General features: G+C 52.5%; 4 protein-coding genes across 4 annotated transcripts; 2 read left to right on the forward strand and 2 right to left on the reverse strand.

The window, feature by feature from the left end:
- Nucleotides 1-4,794: 4,794 nt before the first annotated feature.
- ALTATR162_LOCUS4290 (uncharacterized protein) lies at nucleotides 4,795-6,307 on the forward strand (the record flags this gene model as incomplete). The annotated part of the gene is made up of 3 exons (XM_043311900.1): nucleotides 4,795-4,994; nucleotides 5,107-5,381; nucleotides 5,430-6,307. 3 exons carry the CDS (start codon nucleotides 4,795-4,797, stop codon nucleotides 6,305-6,307), a joined length of 1,353 nt encoding a protein of 450 aa, XP_043167835.1.
- Nucleotides 6,308-6,988: 681 nt separating this feature from the next.
- On the forward strand, nucleotides 6,989-8,271 carry ALTATR162_LOCUS4291 (uncharacterized protein; the record flags this gene model as incomplete). The annotated part of the gene is made up of 3 exons (XM_043311901.1): nucleotides 6,989-7,001; nucleotides 7,080-7,147; nucleotides 7,225-8,271. The coding sequence occupies 3 exons, from the start codon at nucleotides 6,989-6,991 to the stop codon at nucleotides 8,269-8,271; spliced, it is 1,128 nt and encodes a 375-aa protein (XP_043167836.1).
- A 701-nt stretch (nucleotides 8,272-8,972) lies between these two features.
- ALTATR162_LOCUS4292 (uncharacterized protein) lies at nucleotides 8,973-13,414 on the reverse strand (the record flags this gene model as incomplete). The annotated part of the gene is made up of 2 exons (XM_043311902.1): nucleotides 8,973-10,426; nucleotides 10,477-13,414. The coding sequence occupies 2 exons, from the start codon at nucleotides 13,412-13,414 to the stop codon at nucleotides 8,973-8,975; spliced, it is 4,392 nt and encodes a 1,463-aa protein (XP_043167837.1).
- A 656-nt stretch (nucleotides 13,415-14,070) lies between these two features.
- ALTATR162_LOCUS4293 (uncharacterized protein) lies at nucleotides 14,071-15,141 on the reverse strand (the record flags this gene model as incomplete). The annotated part of the gene is made up of 1 exon (XM_043311903.1): nucleotides 14,071-15,141. One exon carries the CDS (start codon nucleotides 15,139-15,141, stop codon nucleotides 14,071-14,073), a length of 1,071 nt encoding a protein of 356 aa, XP_043167838.1.
- Between the last annotated feature and the right edge of the window lie 1,857 nt (nucleotides 15,142-16,998).

Below are 16,998 nucleotides of genomic sequence, written 5' to 3' on the forward strand. Positions count from 1 at the left end.
GTGGGCCGTGATCGAGAGCCGACCGGAAAAGCGTAAAGCATTTCGAAACAACAAAGCCGAGTACAATAGTCCAGGTCGATCCCCAGGCTCCAGCCCATGTCATGCAGCTAAACAGGGGTTAATTCCTTACACCGCGGAACGAAAGTACGCGAGCAAGACACGCATGCACATCCAGTCACACAGCGGCCCATCGACCTACCCGCATGTGTGTTAATCGGTGAACCATGTCCATCATATATCCCGGTACACAAAAATCAGAATACCAACCTGTATGTACGCACTGGACTATTCTAGCTTTCTGCCTTGCCAAGCCATGACAACGACAAATGAAAGAGATGCTACAGTTCAATCAAAGTTGGATCGGGGTCTAGGGCAGTCGCCCTGCATCGCCATAAGACGGGAGGAATGACACGGATCTAACATTCTCTCCCGTCGTGCTTCCTGCTTCTTCCCTTAGACTATCATTTCACCGCCTCGATTTTCTCACAACATACAGCAAGATTAGGCCTCTTGATTCACCCGTGCCGCAACCTAATTACTTCATTTTCCGGTGCCCACACGGACACTATTCGTGGTCAGCCCTATACCGATAAGTCGTGTGGGGTGCCACCGCACTGGGATTGACTTCGCCTCGCCATCCTACGAATCCACCTCAGCAATCTTGGACTGCTATATCCGAACATTTGGCCTCTGGTGTCGCGTTTACTTACACAAAGGGGAAACCAAAGCTTACGAAAGAGCAACCTAATCCGCAAGCTGATTTGACTTCTCGCCTTACCACACTTCTAACTTTGTTCGTCATCACCATGTTGGCACATTATGGTTCGCACGGAGATGCCTTCGGGCGCCCTGATGGCTCATTCCCTCCGAAGTATCTGTAAGTCTATGTGGTTCTGTCTATAGCATAAGCCGTGGGGTGGCTGTGATCGGTCTCCGTTAAAGAGGAGGAGATGGGTTATCAAGCTATCTTGATATAAGACTCAAGAGCACTCCATGATAGTGGAAGCATCAATAGTATCAACAACGGCATCTGACCCTAGCTTCATAGGTCTCTCGAGCAAGTTCAACTACGTCCCCGAAGGCACGTTTCAGTTACGAACACAGGGAAATCATCAAGACCACAAAAGCTACGCATCATCACTTCGCCCGTGGCGCCCGCCTATCGCCCTTCCAGTACCACCACCCGTACCAAAAAAACAAAGTCAATACGCCCGAAGCAGGAACAACCGCCTTCGCCCGCTATGTCCGGATACAGCGTAAGTGTCACTTCATCTTCCATATCGATTTTCTGTGTTGACTTACAACATCAGTACTCATCGTCCGACCAAGGCAGCTACAGCTACCAAGCTCCGTATCCAGCCTCAGGAGTGCCTCAATACACACAATCTCAAATTAACGCCTACTACGCACAGTATCAGCAGTACCCATCCCAACCTTACCATATCATCCCAGACTACTATACGCAACCTGTAAATGTTGCACAGACTGCTGGGTATCAACAGCCAGTAGCTAGTGGGTATGATGTTGGAGATTGGCAAAGCCACAGCGAAGATCTAGGGATGAACACATCGCAAGGGCCGACTAGGTAAGCATCACCCTATCAAAACTTTCATACCTATAACTAATGTTAACTAGAAGTACAAGTCGCACAAAGTAAATACTCCCATGCCCATCCCGCCTCTATTCCCCCTAATGACTAACCATCGCTCCTCACAGAACATGGACATGTGACATCGCTTCCTGCACCTCCTCAGCAAACTTCACCCGCCTCGCAGACCTCCAACGCCACCAATCCACCGTTCACGGCGTCGGCACCCCGGAATACCCTTGCAACGTGCCCCGCTGTAACCGCATCGGCGACAAAGGTTTCACGCGAAGAGACCACCTAGTCGAGCATCTACGTAACTTCCATCACATTGATATCCCCAAACGGAGACCGGGAGAGAGAAGCGCGTTTCCGTTTGGGTGGCCAGAAGGCGGTGGTGGCGTGGGGGGTTCTCACCAGTGAGTTCATCATTCACAACAGAGGGAGACAAGGGAAGAAGAAGGAAAGAGAAGGGGCTGATTGGGTGTGTGTGTGTAGGGATGACGAGATTAGTGCTGAGATTGTGGGAGGGGGCGGAGAGATGATGGGTTATGCTAGGCGTAGTGGTCAGCATGTACGAATGCATGGTGAAAGTGGAAGTGGAAGTGGGATTGCACGAGCATCGCCACAACGATCAGCGACATCATCAACATCAACAAGAAACCGTCACACCAGCATGATACGAGGCATGGTCGCCAAACCACCGTCAAGAAGAGGAGGCAGAGCGGGTGGGCGTAGCAGGGGCGGCAGCTCAAGTGCAGGCATCAGTCGTTTAAGCGCATCATCATCATCATCATCGACATTGTTTTCTACATCAACATCCACATCGTTATCATGGTTCAACGTTCATCAAGAGCAAGGATTGCATTCATCATTGTCGATGCAACTACAACATAACCTACCACCACAACAACGACACCCACTCGACCTCACCAACGCGGAACTTGCCGCACAGGATATGTTGCTGGCAGTTGGAACAGCAAGCGGAGACATATTTGGCGCACCGGCCCCTGATCCGGAGACTTATCCAGAGCGGTAAGGCAACACTAAACGAAGGGCTGGGGTTCCGCTTAGAGCGGTTGTGCGTTCGCATAACTTGCCTTGTTCTTGTTAGCTGTTTTGGAAGGAGAGCGTTATTTGTAGTCTTGTTTTATTTGTTCTTTTGCATAGCATCGCGTGGTCAAGGGGATACACATAGCGATCGAGCTAGGATGGCTGGCCTTGAGGGCGCTTTGGGAGTTTTTTTTTCTTTTTTCTTTCCACCTTCTCCATTCGCTTTACAGCCGGTTCACTTTACAGTAGCACAATACTTATCAACGTTGATTCGTGTATGCGACGTGGTTGTTCAATCGGACCGGAGGGGCAGTGTAACATCTATACGAGCAGACCAATTGCGATGGCGCATTAAACAGATTCCGATGATCGTCAGTCTAGGCAGGCACTCCACTTTTTTACTTTGTTGCGCATCAATTGCCTGAACACACTAGTTGGCGGCACTTGCCAGTCAACATCGTGAGGTCTACAGCAACGTTCGTAGGATCAGTATCCTTGCTGGCTACTGTGATGGCATTCGCGTAATTCGGAGGAACCAGATCCGGCTGACACCACTCGCCATGGTATTATATACCGACTAGATGTGTTGGCGGCTGCGCCGCATAAGCCTCGCTTCACGGTCCTGGCCACTCTTCGCAAGGTCGTAATATCTTGTTGTGGGCTTTACGAAGCTGACGTCGGTGCGGAGCGGATTTGGTAAGGGGTATATAATCCAACAGAGGGATTGCATGAATGATGTGCAGTTTATCCGAAGTAGGGACCGCATTGCTGGTGTGTGCTGCGTGAGTCTTACAGGCTTCACCACATGTCCACGTTGCGGCGTCTGCCTTTGGTCGCCGTTTACCATTATGTCGGTGCCGGGTGTGTTTGGGTCAGAATATACTGTGAACGAGCAGCTGGGTCGCAAGAAGCGTTGCGTTGTTGGTGTAGCTCTCCGGAGTTGGGACATGGGTATGGTACTGGGACCAACATTGCCGCTGTCATGGGTAAGCCGGCCAGTTGGAGCGACATGCCCGTTCTCCGAAAGCACATAGGTGAATGCACTTATGCACCAGGCACCGAGCCTGTGATAAGGTTCTGTGCCGTACCCCTCCCCATGTATGTGACCCTGTGTCTTAAGTCCCAGACGCATGGCCTGCCATATGGAGAATAGACCCGAGGCCGAGGTTGAGGTTCAACAACAGGCGCCCAATTCACGGGAAGCGATCCGCTGGCACAGTTCGACTCCACGTGGTTTTGCCGCTTCCAACATGCGTGGGGCACTTGGCCCCGTAATCCTTTCATCTATTCATATTCATCTAGATTCTGCGGTGCGGCGAACGGCCACGACGCAAGAACCTTTTTCTGCACCGTAGCTATTTCGAACGCTGGGCGGGCACTCGATTATCGGGCCGCCATAGTTGAGCCTCAAAGATGTCTCGGAAGGCCTGAATGGCCATCGGAGGAATATGACGCCAAGGTAGGGCTGGTGAATAGCCCTGGAGAGCGCTCATAGCAGCTGAACTTCCATCTGCATCGCCTTCTTACGATCGGTTCATCGATGACTGTGGGCGGCTTCCGCATGTATAATTAGCCTTGCCAACATGAAGACTACTGTACTTTGCGAGCTGTTGTACCTATCAGGGCAAAGAGAGTGTAGACATGCAGGAGGCCAATCAGCGACACGACCAACGAGCTTACACATGACCGTTGATAGACACTAATCACCTGGTGTGTTCGCTGGACAACGATGGAGCTTTGTATTGCGACATTAGAGAAAGGATGGATGATTGTGCGCAAGCTTGAGGCAAAGCCAGAATGCAATGACGTACGTCATTTAGCGCACTTTGGGCAGCCGTGGAGTCGGGAGAAGTCGTATGGGTGATGAACATCTGACATTTGAACGTTGCCTCCTGCACCACCGACGTCCTTTTCACCTTTGCAACCTACAACTTGGCTACCTGTTGTTCTGACTCATACTCATGTCTTTCAAACGTCACTTGTATCCCTCCACAACCGAGTTTACAGACTCTTTAGCTCTGCAATAACTGCATATTCACCTTGGTTCCCCGCACGACCGCCAACACGCAACTGTAGCCTGTATAGGCCCAAACAATAATTCTACCGAAAAGTCTGCCTCTCAACAAACCACAACCTCTCACAGCTTGTAATCCACGATGCGCGACCTCCGAAAACAGGCTCTCGAGAGCCACAAGACCATGTCGCGCAAGGCCCGCTCGCGCGTCGCATCTACAACAGCCTCAAAGACAACTTCGGCAGCCGGATCACCAGCACAGTCGCGCGCCGCCAGTCGCAACCGACAGCTCGACTCGGAAGAAGAAGACGATGGCCACCTCAGCGACGGAACTGCCTGGAGGTGAGTTTCACACTGCACATAACTTTTTGTTTTCCCCCCACATCGCGATCGCACCGGTGACATCATCGCTTCTGGACTTTCGTGCACAAACACATGCTAACATCCCTTACAGCACAGCATCTATCGACGATGTACTCAACGGCGAAGATGTCAACATCCCCGAAGATGCGTGGAAGGCTGAGCTCAATACGCGCATCGAGCAGATTACCAACCTCAAGCGCAGCAGCACCGAGGGCCGCACCGAGAGCCTGAATGCATACGCGCACATACTCATGGCCCGGTACGCAAGAGAGGAGGTCGAAAGCCACGTAGGGGAGCTGGTCTCGTCGATGATTAAGAGCATCAGGCAGGAGACGACAGAGGCGGAGACTGTCAAGGCCCTGAAAGGTACGGTATCTGCAATGAAGCGAGTAGACTTCCACTGACACTCTTCAGCGCTCGCCGTCACGGCCGTGACTATCGACTCCGATAGCATCTACGAAGATATTGCCGACCAACTCAAGCGGACGATACAGTCCTCTTCCTCCATTGCGGTCAAAGTCAATGCGATTCACACACTCGGCACAACTGCCTTCTTCGCTGGGGCTGGCGACGATGAGATCTTGGACATTATGAGTCTTCTTATAGAGATTATTGAGTCGGACGGTGCATCCATCGACGCGCAAGACGAAGGCAACGTTGTGATTGCTGCCTTGGAAGAATGGGGTCTCCTCGCGACCGAGATTGAAGATCTTGAGGAAGAAACAGAAGCCGCAATGGACGCCTTTGTCGAGCAGCTCGAGAGCGCCGACTCTGGTGTTCAGATCGCAGCAGGCGAGAACATTGCGCTCCTCTACGAAAAATCCCTCACTCCCCAAGAAGAAGACGAGGACGTTCAGGAAGACCAAGACTCGGATGATCCAGAACACGTTCGAGACGGTGAACGACTAGTCAAGCGCTACACCGTCTACCGAAGACAAGACCAGCTCTTGCACACGCTCGACGAACTCGCCAACGTCTCCACACGCCGCATCTCCAAAAAGGACCGCAAGGCACTACACTCCTCGTTCGCAGATATCCGCAACACGGTTGAGAAGCCCGCGCGCGGCCCTGCCTACTCCACTGCCCTGCACGAAGAAACTGGCAAGGCCTACGGAGCGGGTAGGATGAAAGTCAAGATCAACAAGAACGTGGAAGTTCGCATCGACAAGTGGTGGAAATTGCAGAGGTTGAATGCCCTGCGACGGACGCTGCAGGGTGGGTTTACTTACCACTACGACCAGAACGAAATGGTCTCGACGGCTCTTCCTTTTTCCATGTCTGCGAGGCGGTAATGGTGGGCAGTTAAAGATAATGGTTTCTCGGTGCTGGCGTCTCAATCTAAAAGTGGCGTCTATCATTATATGCGTAGATACATGGTAAGCAGATGGATGGCGTTGTTGAGTCTATTCTTATTTTGTACCACTGTGAGAGAGCGGTAAGGGAAAGAGGTAGACTTGAGCTTGAACACTCGAGTATATGAAAATGCATTCTATATTGATGACACTATATGATCGTGTAGGCAATGCTTGCGAGGTTTGGTGTTTAGGCTTGCCGCCGTATAGCTCTCGGAGGATACGGCCAAAATGCAGCCCGGCCATTGCCCCGCGTTGCCCCTCATCGCGAGCATCGCGTCAATATTTACGAGATTCAACAAGCTTCAAGAAAAACTACGATGAGTTTTTGCGCTCTAGAAACAGAATTGTGTAAACGTTAGCTACAGTCGAGTATTTAGAAACTGCGGTCAGCCCGATTGGCCCTCCGAAAGGTCGTATTGGTGTGTAAAGGCGGGCTTGGCGCGGCCTGAAGCTGTAGGCTGTAGCTTCGTGGAAAGTTCTGGACAGCTTACCACCGTGCTTTTCTTCAGCCTTGCACATAAACTTCGATTCCTACAACTCTGTTGATACACACTCAGTGCTGCGTCTTTCGTTCATACTATTACGAACCCCTCATTCATCTACCGCGATTCAGCGATCATGGCTGACACTAGTAAGTCACTTTCACATGAAGCTCGCCTACGAGCCTTGATAATCAAGAGAATATAGAAAGAGTACTAACAAACTTCAGAGCGCCCTCGCGTCTTCTTCGACATTGCCATTGGCGGTGTGAAAGCTGGCCGCGTTGCCTTTGAGCTCGTATGTTCCACAACTTCCCAAACTCCAACACCCGCGCATTCCAATTCGTTTGAGCACGCTACTAACAACCTACCTAGTACAGCGACATTGTCCCCAAGACCGCCGAGAACTTCCGCGCACTATGTACCGGCGAGAAAGGCGAAGGCACATCTGGCAAACCGCTCCACTACAAGAATTCGAGCTTCCACCGCGTCATCAAGGGCTTCATGATCCAAGGCGGTGATTTCACACAGGGTAACGGGACAGGCGGTGAAAGCATCTATGGCGAGAAGTTCGAGGACGAGAACTTTGAAAAGGTGCACGACAAGCCGTTCCTGCTGAGCATGGCAAACGCCGGACCAGGAACAAATGGCTCACAGTTCTTCGTAACTACGGTGCCCACACCGCATCTCGACAAGAAGCACGTCGTTTTTGGTGAGGTCATCAACGGCAAGAGCATCATCCGTACAATCGAGAACCTCAAGACACAGAGCGGTGACAAGCCCGAGCGAGACGCCACCATAATCGACTGCGGCGAGCTCTCCGGCGACGACTACGACAAAGCCACCGAAAAGATCTCCGACGCAACCGGCGACCCTTACGAAGACTTCCCCGAAGACCAAAAAGCCAACGCAGACGACGAGTGGAAAGGCGAAGAGATTCTCGAAATCGCTACAAAGTTAAAGGACATGGGCAACGACGCCTTCAAAAAGGGCGATCTCAAACTCGGTATCACAAAGTACCAGAAGGGTATCCGATATCTGCACGAGTACCCCGCCCCTCTTGACGACGACCCCGCAGACCTCTGGCCTAAACTCAACGCCCTGAAGGTTTCTCTCTACAGCAACTCGGCGCTTCTCCAGAACAAACTGAGCCAGTTCGGTGAAGCAGCGGAGAATGCGACAAAGGCGCTGGATATCGAGGGTATCACGGACAAGGACAAGGCCAAGTGCTATTTCAGACGAGCACAAGCTAAAGCCGGGAAGAAGAATGAGGATGAGGCGCTGGCGGATTTGCACGAGGCAGCCAAGTTTGCACCGGGAGATGCGGCGATTGTAAAGGAGTTGGATGTAGTCAAGAAGAGGGTGCAGGCGAGGAAGGAGAAGGAGAAGAAGGTCTACAAGAATGCTTTCAACTTTGACTAAGGTGGTGTTGTAGTCGGGTGTGGGTAGCGTAACTAGTAAAAGGAAGGGTTCGTTTTGACAAGTCTGGAGGCTTTGTGTGGTGGTGAATCGGGATGTGGAAGTGAGAGAGTATGGAAGCGGATTCGGTAGAAGAAAAGATACGACAGATACCAGATTTTACCCATGAATGTAATGTAAAAGAAAAAAAAAACACTTCAAACAACATAACCATCGCCAATCACTTCATAGTGAATAACAACAATATCTTTTTTACGTCAAGCGAATAACATTGATATCTACGCATAACAAGAAAAAAAAAACTCAAAACGCTGTATACAGAGACAAGATTCAATATGCAAATATGCCTCGCCCGTTTTCCCCCACCCCCAGAACAGCAGACAAGAACAAACAGGTCATCGCTCTAACGCGCCATTGTCAAAAAGGAGAAGCATCAAAATCGTGCAACAAAACCAGCCCCCATATAATGCAGTTGTATTGCAGCGCTGTTGACATGCAGCCACACCAAACAGAAACGAGCAACATGTGATAACTCAAGCCCTTTTGCCATCCCAAGAGAGAGAGAGAGAGAGAGAAAGAGAGAGAAATACACGTTTTTACGTCGGACTCGCCTTATCCAAGAGTTCGCCTGCACTCTTCCTCCTCTTGATCTCCCTCTTGGCCAACGTCCTTGGACTGTCGCCCCCGGTAAACCAGCCATGTAGTCAGAATTCCTCGTCGCGATGCTCACGTTCCTCTCCTCTTCCATGAGCATCACGGCCTTTTCCTCGTACGCTGCCAAAGTCAACATATCCCTCTCGGCCAAGAGCGCTAGTCCCACGTTCATTGCTGCGGTCCCGGTCGCGGTCCTTGTCTTTGCCCTTGTCTTTGCGGTTCTCCTTGTCCTTTTCCTTATCCTTATCCTTGTCTTTCTCCTTGTCTTTCTCCTTGTCTCTGCGCTTGCCTTTTCGTTGGAAGGGGAGGACGCCTCGGAAGCCGCGTTCCTTCTTCTCCTTGGTTGCCTTTTCGGAGAAGGCTGGGAGCGCGGTTGTGTATTCCTCTTCTGCAATACTGCCACTCTCGCTGCCCTCCATGCTTTGACCACCCGCTGAACGAGGTGGTCTTCCGACGAGGGAGTTTGTGGATACGGTGGCAGGTCTCTGTTGGTTGATGTGAGAATTGGGATTGGTGTAATTGAAAGACTGTGTAGATGTAGATGTAGAAATCGTGGTCGTTGTCGTCGTAGTCAGGGCTTGTGGATAGGAAGGCGCAGGGGCCATGTGAAGGCCGTCACTGGATCCTGGGGGCGTATCCTCGTTTGCGGACGCAGACGCGCTGGCGGAAGCAGATGCGGACTGTGAGACATTTATCGAGTCGTTTCCTGATGTTGTATATTGGCCTGACCATTGCTTCTTAGCAAATGGATTCGTGTAAGATATTGTGGCCGAACTGTTGCTCTTCAAAGAACTTTGAGATGCTGAGATACTCGAGTTTTGCTGATGCCGTGTCCGTGGTGGCGGCTGCTGCATTGTAATAGGTGTGCTGGTAGATGAGGACAAATAGTCGTCACCATTGTTTGGAGATAGCGGGGTGTCCTCTATCTCTTCTTCCTGTATTGGTCCACGATTCCTTGTAGCTGCACCTCGAGATGTGTCAATCTGCGCACCTTGTAGCTGCTCAACTAGCTCTTCCCACTTGATACTGAGTGACGATGACGGTCGTTCAGCGGGTTCGGCACGATTCAGGCAGTCCTTGGTGCGCTCGTTAAGAGATAGGCAAATGTTGTGGAAACGAAGGAGGTCACCATCAGTGGCCTGTATGTCAGGCGCACTCTTTTGAGTGTTGTCCAACCAGAGGTTCACTAACATGGCAAAGTTGCGTGAATGGTCGATGAGGTATGGTAACGATGGGAAGCCTTCCTTGAACGTTGGAGGTAGACGGTGGAGAATAGCGATTGGGGTACTGTACGAGGGTGGTATCGGCGGTGCGGGTTGCGACGTGGTCGATATCGAGCAAATATCATCAAGATACTTCTTGAACTCTTGCCGATGTGTAGTGAGGAAGGCGTTCATGGGCTCCATCCATGCTTCTTTGGTGCCGAATGAAGACATGTTTGCCAGACCTTGTAGAGATTTTGCAATAAGAGTGAACGTTCTTCGAGCTTTGACCTTGGGGTGATCTAATTGGACTGTTAGCAACTGGAATGTGATGAAGATGAAAACTGCGCACCTTTCAGTAGGCCGAAGAGTTTCGGATTCAGCACCGCCGGAACAAAGAAGCGCAAGAACAGGAAGCCAGAGACACTGCTGTACTGCACCGTTCGCAGGTAGTCTCCGTAGCGATCGTCAGCACATGCCCTGATGTGCCTAAAGATCAACCTCAGCTCCTGCGGGCATCGGGACACGGAGTTGTAGATGGCTCGCCATACTTCTTCAGTACAGTTGATCAACCTTCTCCAGTTTCGGTCCAGTTCGTGTTGCGAGGCGACCTTGTTCGGATCAACCTCACAATCAGGATCCTTGGTGTTGATCTCTCGTAGCTTCTCGCTCAACGTCTCCTCCAAGTACTCTTTGCCGAGTCGCTTCATGTGCAGGTCCAAAGACTTGGTAAGCAAAGTGTTACCGCGGAAAAGTAGATTGGCCTCCAGTTTAGCATTGTTGCCCATATCTCGAACAAAGAGCTCGCGATCGCTTGCCGAACCAAAGCCGGGCAAAGAAGATTCGTTCGATTCACTCGAGCCCAATCTCTTACTGAACCGTAGCCGGCTAGCAGGTGACTCTTTCAATGTGCCGTCAATCTCTTCCTCAACAAGCGCGCATATCCACTCGCCAGCTGCACCGGACACCTGGAAGATGTTCAGTAGATATTCCGACAATCTTCTGAGCTCGTTCGGTATCATCTGGGCGACCTGAAGTGTTATTCCATTAGAGAACCTGTGAAGGAGCTCGGAAAGAGGGTAATAATCGCGAGCCATAAGGATGGCACATTCCTCGCTGCTAACTTTGACTAGCACCTCCCCAACACTATTTCCATACATGTTGACAAGCGGCCACCACTTCTCCATCTCCTGGTTCGGGCCGAGATCGTCCAGATAAATGTCAGTTTTTCCTACGGTCTGGTCGAAAGAGATACCGGCGTACCCACCCTCAGAGACGTATGGGTCGGAGTTGGTAGCCTCGAAACCGCTCTTCTCGGTGCGATTGTAGCTTGGTGGTCGCTTTTTCAGTAGCAATGAGGCGGTGTGCAAAGCGGGCAAATCCAGAAACTCAAACTCTTCTCTCCAGAATGGGTTGTTGCCCTCGTTCTTGACCATGGTCCGCGAACGCGTCTCTCCATCTAGCAGTACTTCGACGAGATATCCACCTGGATTGGTCGTGGCAGACGAGGACGGTCTTATCGGGGTTTGCCCGTTGCTATCAGCGACCTTGGGGCTTACAGGCGGAATCAGTTTTGCTTCAATGACTCTTACGAACAATGACTTCTCCATGCGGAACATGTCTTGGGTGCCAAAAGACGGCGATAAAGTGCCCTCATCGGTCATGGCGTCCGACGACTTTGGGCCGTATAGCTGGGGAACGGTAAAAGCGCGCAGGAGGACTATCCAAACTTCGTATAGGACTCTTGACTCTAGCGATAGGAATATAGGTCGTAGGATTGTTAATGCAGAGGAAGAAGAAGCGGTATACTGGGGATATATGGCGATGCAAAACTCGTTTTCTAAAACGGAGGGATCCAATCGTTGAACGGCACATCGGGAAAGCTGGGAAAGCTGGACAGTAGAGACAAGGGTGACATCAGTGTCGGAGTAGAGCTTGAGCTCTCCGTTTTCACGAAGCGTGCAGGACACTCTTCGCCAACGACGGGACCCATGGCTCTGGACTCTATAGGCTTGCGGTCGTCCTCCAGTACCGGCGCCCTTGGGGGTGCCTGTGTTGCTGTATGTCACACTGGTGTCCCAATATATCATCTTGCCGACCTTGATGATAGGCGCTTCCTTTTTGGGCGAATCCTTGAGTAACGATACTTCGGAGTGGCGTCTGCTGTCTGGAAGGCGACGCTCAATCATAACGGGAGCCTGGGGTTTCGCCATTCTGTTCTGGATGCCCTTTGGACGCATGGGCGACCAGCATAGTAAGGCGGCGAACCACGAGTCGAACTCTTCTTGTGTCGGCGGCCGCAGATGGACTTCCAGTTTCGAGTTATGGACAACGACATGAATGTATGCTGTGTAGGCCTCGCCGTCGTATGCGCTCTTGACATGGCAGCCTCGCAAGTCGGGTATCAGGGTACGGGTATAGGACGTGTCATTCTTGGGCTCGTAGACCAGGCTGCCAGCCTCGTCATTGATATAACAGTATGATAGACCCCAGGGGTTCGGCTCACCCCTCCGGAAGGCCAAAAGACCCTGCATCTTGCCACAGGTAGAGCGCATGAGGGCCTTGAGCTTCTTGGCGTCTGAGGCCGGTACAGGCGACACCCACGACTCGGGCGGCACATTGGAGGGTGACAAGACGGGCGATGTGGAGCGGTGGGCTTGTTGATATCGTTGTTGTTGTTGTAGTAGTAGTAGTTGTTGTTGTTGTTCTTGCTGTTGCTGCTTGGTGAGGCGGCTGCGGCTGTTGGTGCTCGAGGTTCGGGGTGGGGGCGGCTGCTGTGGTGGGGATATGGTGGAGATGTGGCCGATGGAAGTGACGACCGACTCCTCGAGGCTCTGGTAGTTGCTCTGGGAGCTGGCCACGGAGCCTATACGATGTCGGCCTGCGCCGAAGACGCTCGAGGGCGAGCGCTCCCGGGTGCTTCGTTCTTCCAGCGTGCGAGTCCGGGGCCGTGTCTGCTCGCGCGCATTGCGGTACTCGGAGTCGCTCGATGCGCGGGCGACATAGGCTCGCGGGTTGCCGGTGCGCTGGGAGAGCTGGCTGTTGTGGGAGCGGGGGCTGTTGGGCGGGGACTGGAACGTCTGGCTGGGGTAGCCATCTTCGGGTATCGTCGTCGTGGCCGTCGAAGTCGAGGGCTGCATGGGCGTGTCGTCGGGGGTGACGGTGCGTATGGTCTGGGGCTGCTTGCGGTAGTCGTCGTGGCCTCTCTCGTGGGCATTCACATTGTTGTACTGTCCGTTTGCAGCCTCGGCCGCACTCACCTCCCTCCTGTTTCGTCTCTGCTGGTCCATGGATGCGGACCGCTGCTGTGTCTTGTGCTGTTCATTGACACACGGCAGGCGGCCCAGCTATTGCAGCAGGTAGCCGTTGCGCTTGCAGTACTTGGGGCTCAACGGTCAAGGGCACTGCGAGACTGGGTATCGGTTCCGTATGGCGCATTGCATGCCTCGTTGCGCAGGCAAAATGGTCTGTCGTTAGGTAGTAAGAGGCCCACCGCCAGCCCTAGCGAGCGAAGATGGCACCCATGGGCACGACTAGGACACGGCCTTGGCGCTGCTATCAATCGCCTAATCACCGCGCCCCGGCCCTCAGCCATCTGCTTTTGCACTATGTAGCCGTTGCTGCTGACGGCTCCAACGTGACAAAGCACATTGGCTGATGCGCTTGGATGCTCGGCGAGCCTGTGCCTGATTGCCCTCATCTATCTGCAGCGACAGCCACGCCCACGACTTCTGCCTCTATTGCGTAGCAGACGTCAATGCACATCGGTACAAGATAATAGCATGGATTGGTATCGAATAAATACTAGAAACATCGCCACATGGATATCTGAACCAACCAATAACCCCCGCAGCCTGCCTATAAGCTCCCAACATTGCTCAACCCGAAAATGAAATCAAGAGCATCGTTTCAGTGCATTCATGCGCAATCTGTCCACACCACACCCTCACTTGAATGGCGACTTGTCAGCTGCACTCTCCTCCAGACTCGCAGCGCTCAATGGCTGTGAGCGTGCGCCGCTAAGATCGCCCGAGTGTGTCTTGCGCAGTGCTTGTCGCATTGTTTCAATCTGGACTGGTAGCTCTTCACCAGATGCTGGGTTTGGGCTACCAAGGACTATAGGGGAGGTAGGACTCGCAGGGGATCGCGTGCGCGCCAGATCCGCGTGCTTTGGGGAAGCAGCTCCACTTGTGGTTGGGGGCGAAGATGCCGCAGACCTTACTGGCGAGGCCGATCGGTTCGCTGTCGACGACAGACTCATAAACTGCAGAGCCTCGTTCGACGTGACACCCAACACTTCCTGCCTGTCATGCTCGACGTGTTCAGCTTGCACCACGTCTGCGAAAGAAATGAAGCTCAAGCGACGTGGATCCGCCGTGTCCAGTGAGCCGTAGCCAGGTGCTGACTCTGTCACCTCAGCATGGCTAGAAGCTACAGACTCTGTGTGAGGGAGGTGAGGCGAATGCAGCGAGTCGGTTATGCTGCCCGCGACTGCCACAGCGGCTGGCTGATGCGCTGTGTGTGTTATGATCTCGACCTCATCAGGGTTGAGGTGGTTGTCTGTAATGGCCAGGGAAGTCGCATCCAGCGCGGGTGGTATGTGGTCTTCCGTCTTGATGTGTGCGGGCACGTCGGCTGAGGGTTCAGGCTCTTGTACGTTGCGCTCGAAAATGAGCGACGATGCTGGGCTGTGAAGACCGGGAGAGGTAGAGCGGATGCGGCGACTGGGAGATGCGCCAATTGGCAGCATGCGCGGGCTTCCTCGCGGCGATGCTCGTGGTTCGGGCGGTGACATTGGGGGTGAGGGCAGCAATGTCGGCGTCGCTGTTGTTGATGTAGTCGCTGTCGGCTGTTTACCGGCCACGGTATCCTTCTTCTTGCCCAAACCGAGGAGCTTTTTTCCCTTGCTCAGGATACTGCCATCGTCGGTTGACTTGGTCTCGCTCGATGTGGTTGCGACGGACGCGGGCGGGTTGGGCAGCTGAGGGGCTGCGGCTGCGTTGCTGGAAGTACTCATGATGATACGTCTGACGATGTCGCGATATTGGAGACAGTAGAAGATGCGAGATGTGTGCTCTGTACAAGAAGCTGCGATTCGGGCCTATGACAGGTAACAAACCTGTCCTTGTGTCGTCACGCGGTGGCTATCGTCGCTTTCAAGGAAGTTGCCGAGTGGGATACACCCTTGACCTTTAATCAAGAACAGCAGTTGGGCCTCTCTCGCGCGACAGAGAATGATCTAGAAGGTTTCAGTGCACTATGCCGACGGTATGCTCAGCGACCATGTATAAGTAAAGCTTCATGTGTTGTATAGACAGAGCTAGCCCGTGTTGACATGCTACTATCCCTCTGGCTTTGGGTTGTTGATCGTCACGTGGTGCTGACGTATGCGCCTGCACAGGTGGGCAGACCCTGAAAGCACCAAAAGTTTTAGCTTTCCAGGCACAGTTCCCCTAGCTTAATCTCGCAGTTCACGCTATCCAATGCCTATCTCTATATCGCCAACAACAGCTGCTTTCAATGTGCGACGAGTCTTGCCGACGTTTCAGCTTGACTGTTCAAGCTCATTTCCTTTCGCTGTTCATCATCTCTGTACCCGTTCAGTTTCTTCCTAGTGTGGGGTACTCACGTGCTAGCTCCCTTCATGCGAACGCATGCAGAACATTACACGGCGAACGGGCTCTGCGCGCCAGTCACAAACTTCACCCTTTCTCGTTCCTTGGTCACCTCCGCATAATTGAACCAAGTTCTTGTGATCGCTCAGCAGCCCCTCGATTACCATACTAAGACCCTTGCTCTCGATCGAAAGCTCAGCGTTACGTCAACAGGTCTGAGGCAGCACACCCAACAGTCGGACGTGTCTCGTGGACATCCAAATTTCTCTCGATTCATGTTCCATTTTGGCGCTATCGCCTTGGCTTCTTCATCCAGTCAGCTCTAGGATGCTGGCGTTGGGCATCTCGCTTCGTAGTGGCTGAACCGCGAAACACCAACATCGGACTAGCCGCGGATAATTACATTTGATGGCATGGCATCATCCCTTGCATATAGAACATCACAGGCCGTCCTCGCTTGCTACATGCTTGGAGCATCGCTACCAAACTTTCTCGAGTTTACAATGGCCTTGTGCGTAGAGTCAGATCTTGCCGGCGGTTTCATCCAGTCGATGAGGGACCCACATGCCTCTAGAAATCATGTCAACGACATCCGACCGTACTTCACGTTCAAAACCTTGTTGAGATGGGAAGCCGCCATCGACTACGCCGCATCAGCTTTGGCGATTTTGGTTGGCCCATAACTCACGAGCAGACGGTTATCGCCTACATGACCTGACACACAGGAGTCAGTATACGTCGGAGTCAGCTCAGCAGCATAACCGAACACCGGGGCGTGAGGCTATGATGAGTTCTCTTAACGTGGCCACGCAAATATACCTGGATGTTGGAAATGTGAACATGGTGGACTTTACGCCAATTCGGCCACTGCCAACATATCTTGGACACATGATACAATGTCTAAAAACACAGGTTTTGCCATCATAGCGGCGACTGTACCGTCTGACAGACACTGGTATGACATGTAGACTGACGGTGGATGTGGATTGTAGGATTTGCGAACGCCGAGAAACGCCCTGCTCAACCAGGTTTGCCATGCGGTCGTTGCGCTACTGGAGTTCAAATCCCCAGCCCGTGGCGTCCTCGTGGCTCGCTAATGCAATCCTTCGATTCGAGATCAGCTAGCAAGCCTGGGCCTCGGATGGCTTGTGTCGCCTGGTATTATACACCCACAGGCAGATTTCCATTCTTTTCAACCTCCAGGCGTTCATTTCATTGCAGTTACTATCCTGACGCTCCATTCTCATCTCGATGTCGGG

Source organism: Alternaria atra (assembly GCF_907166805.1).
Source record: "Alternaria atra isolate CS162 genome assembly, contig: 23, whole genome shotgun sequence".
Classification (NCBI taxonomy): Eukaryota; Fungi; Ascomycota; class Dothideomycetes; order Pleosporales; family Pleosporaceae; genus Alternaria; species Alternaria atra.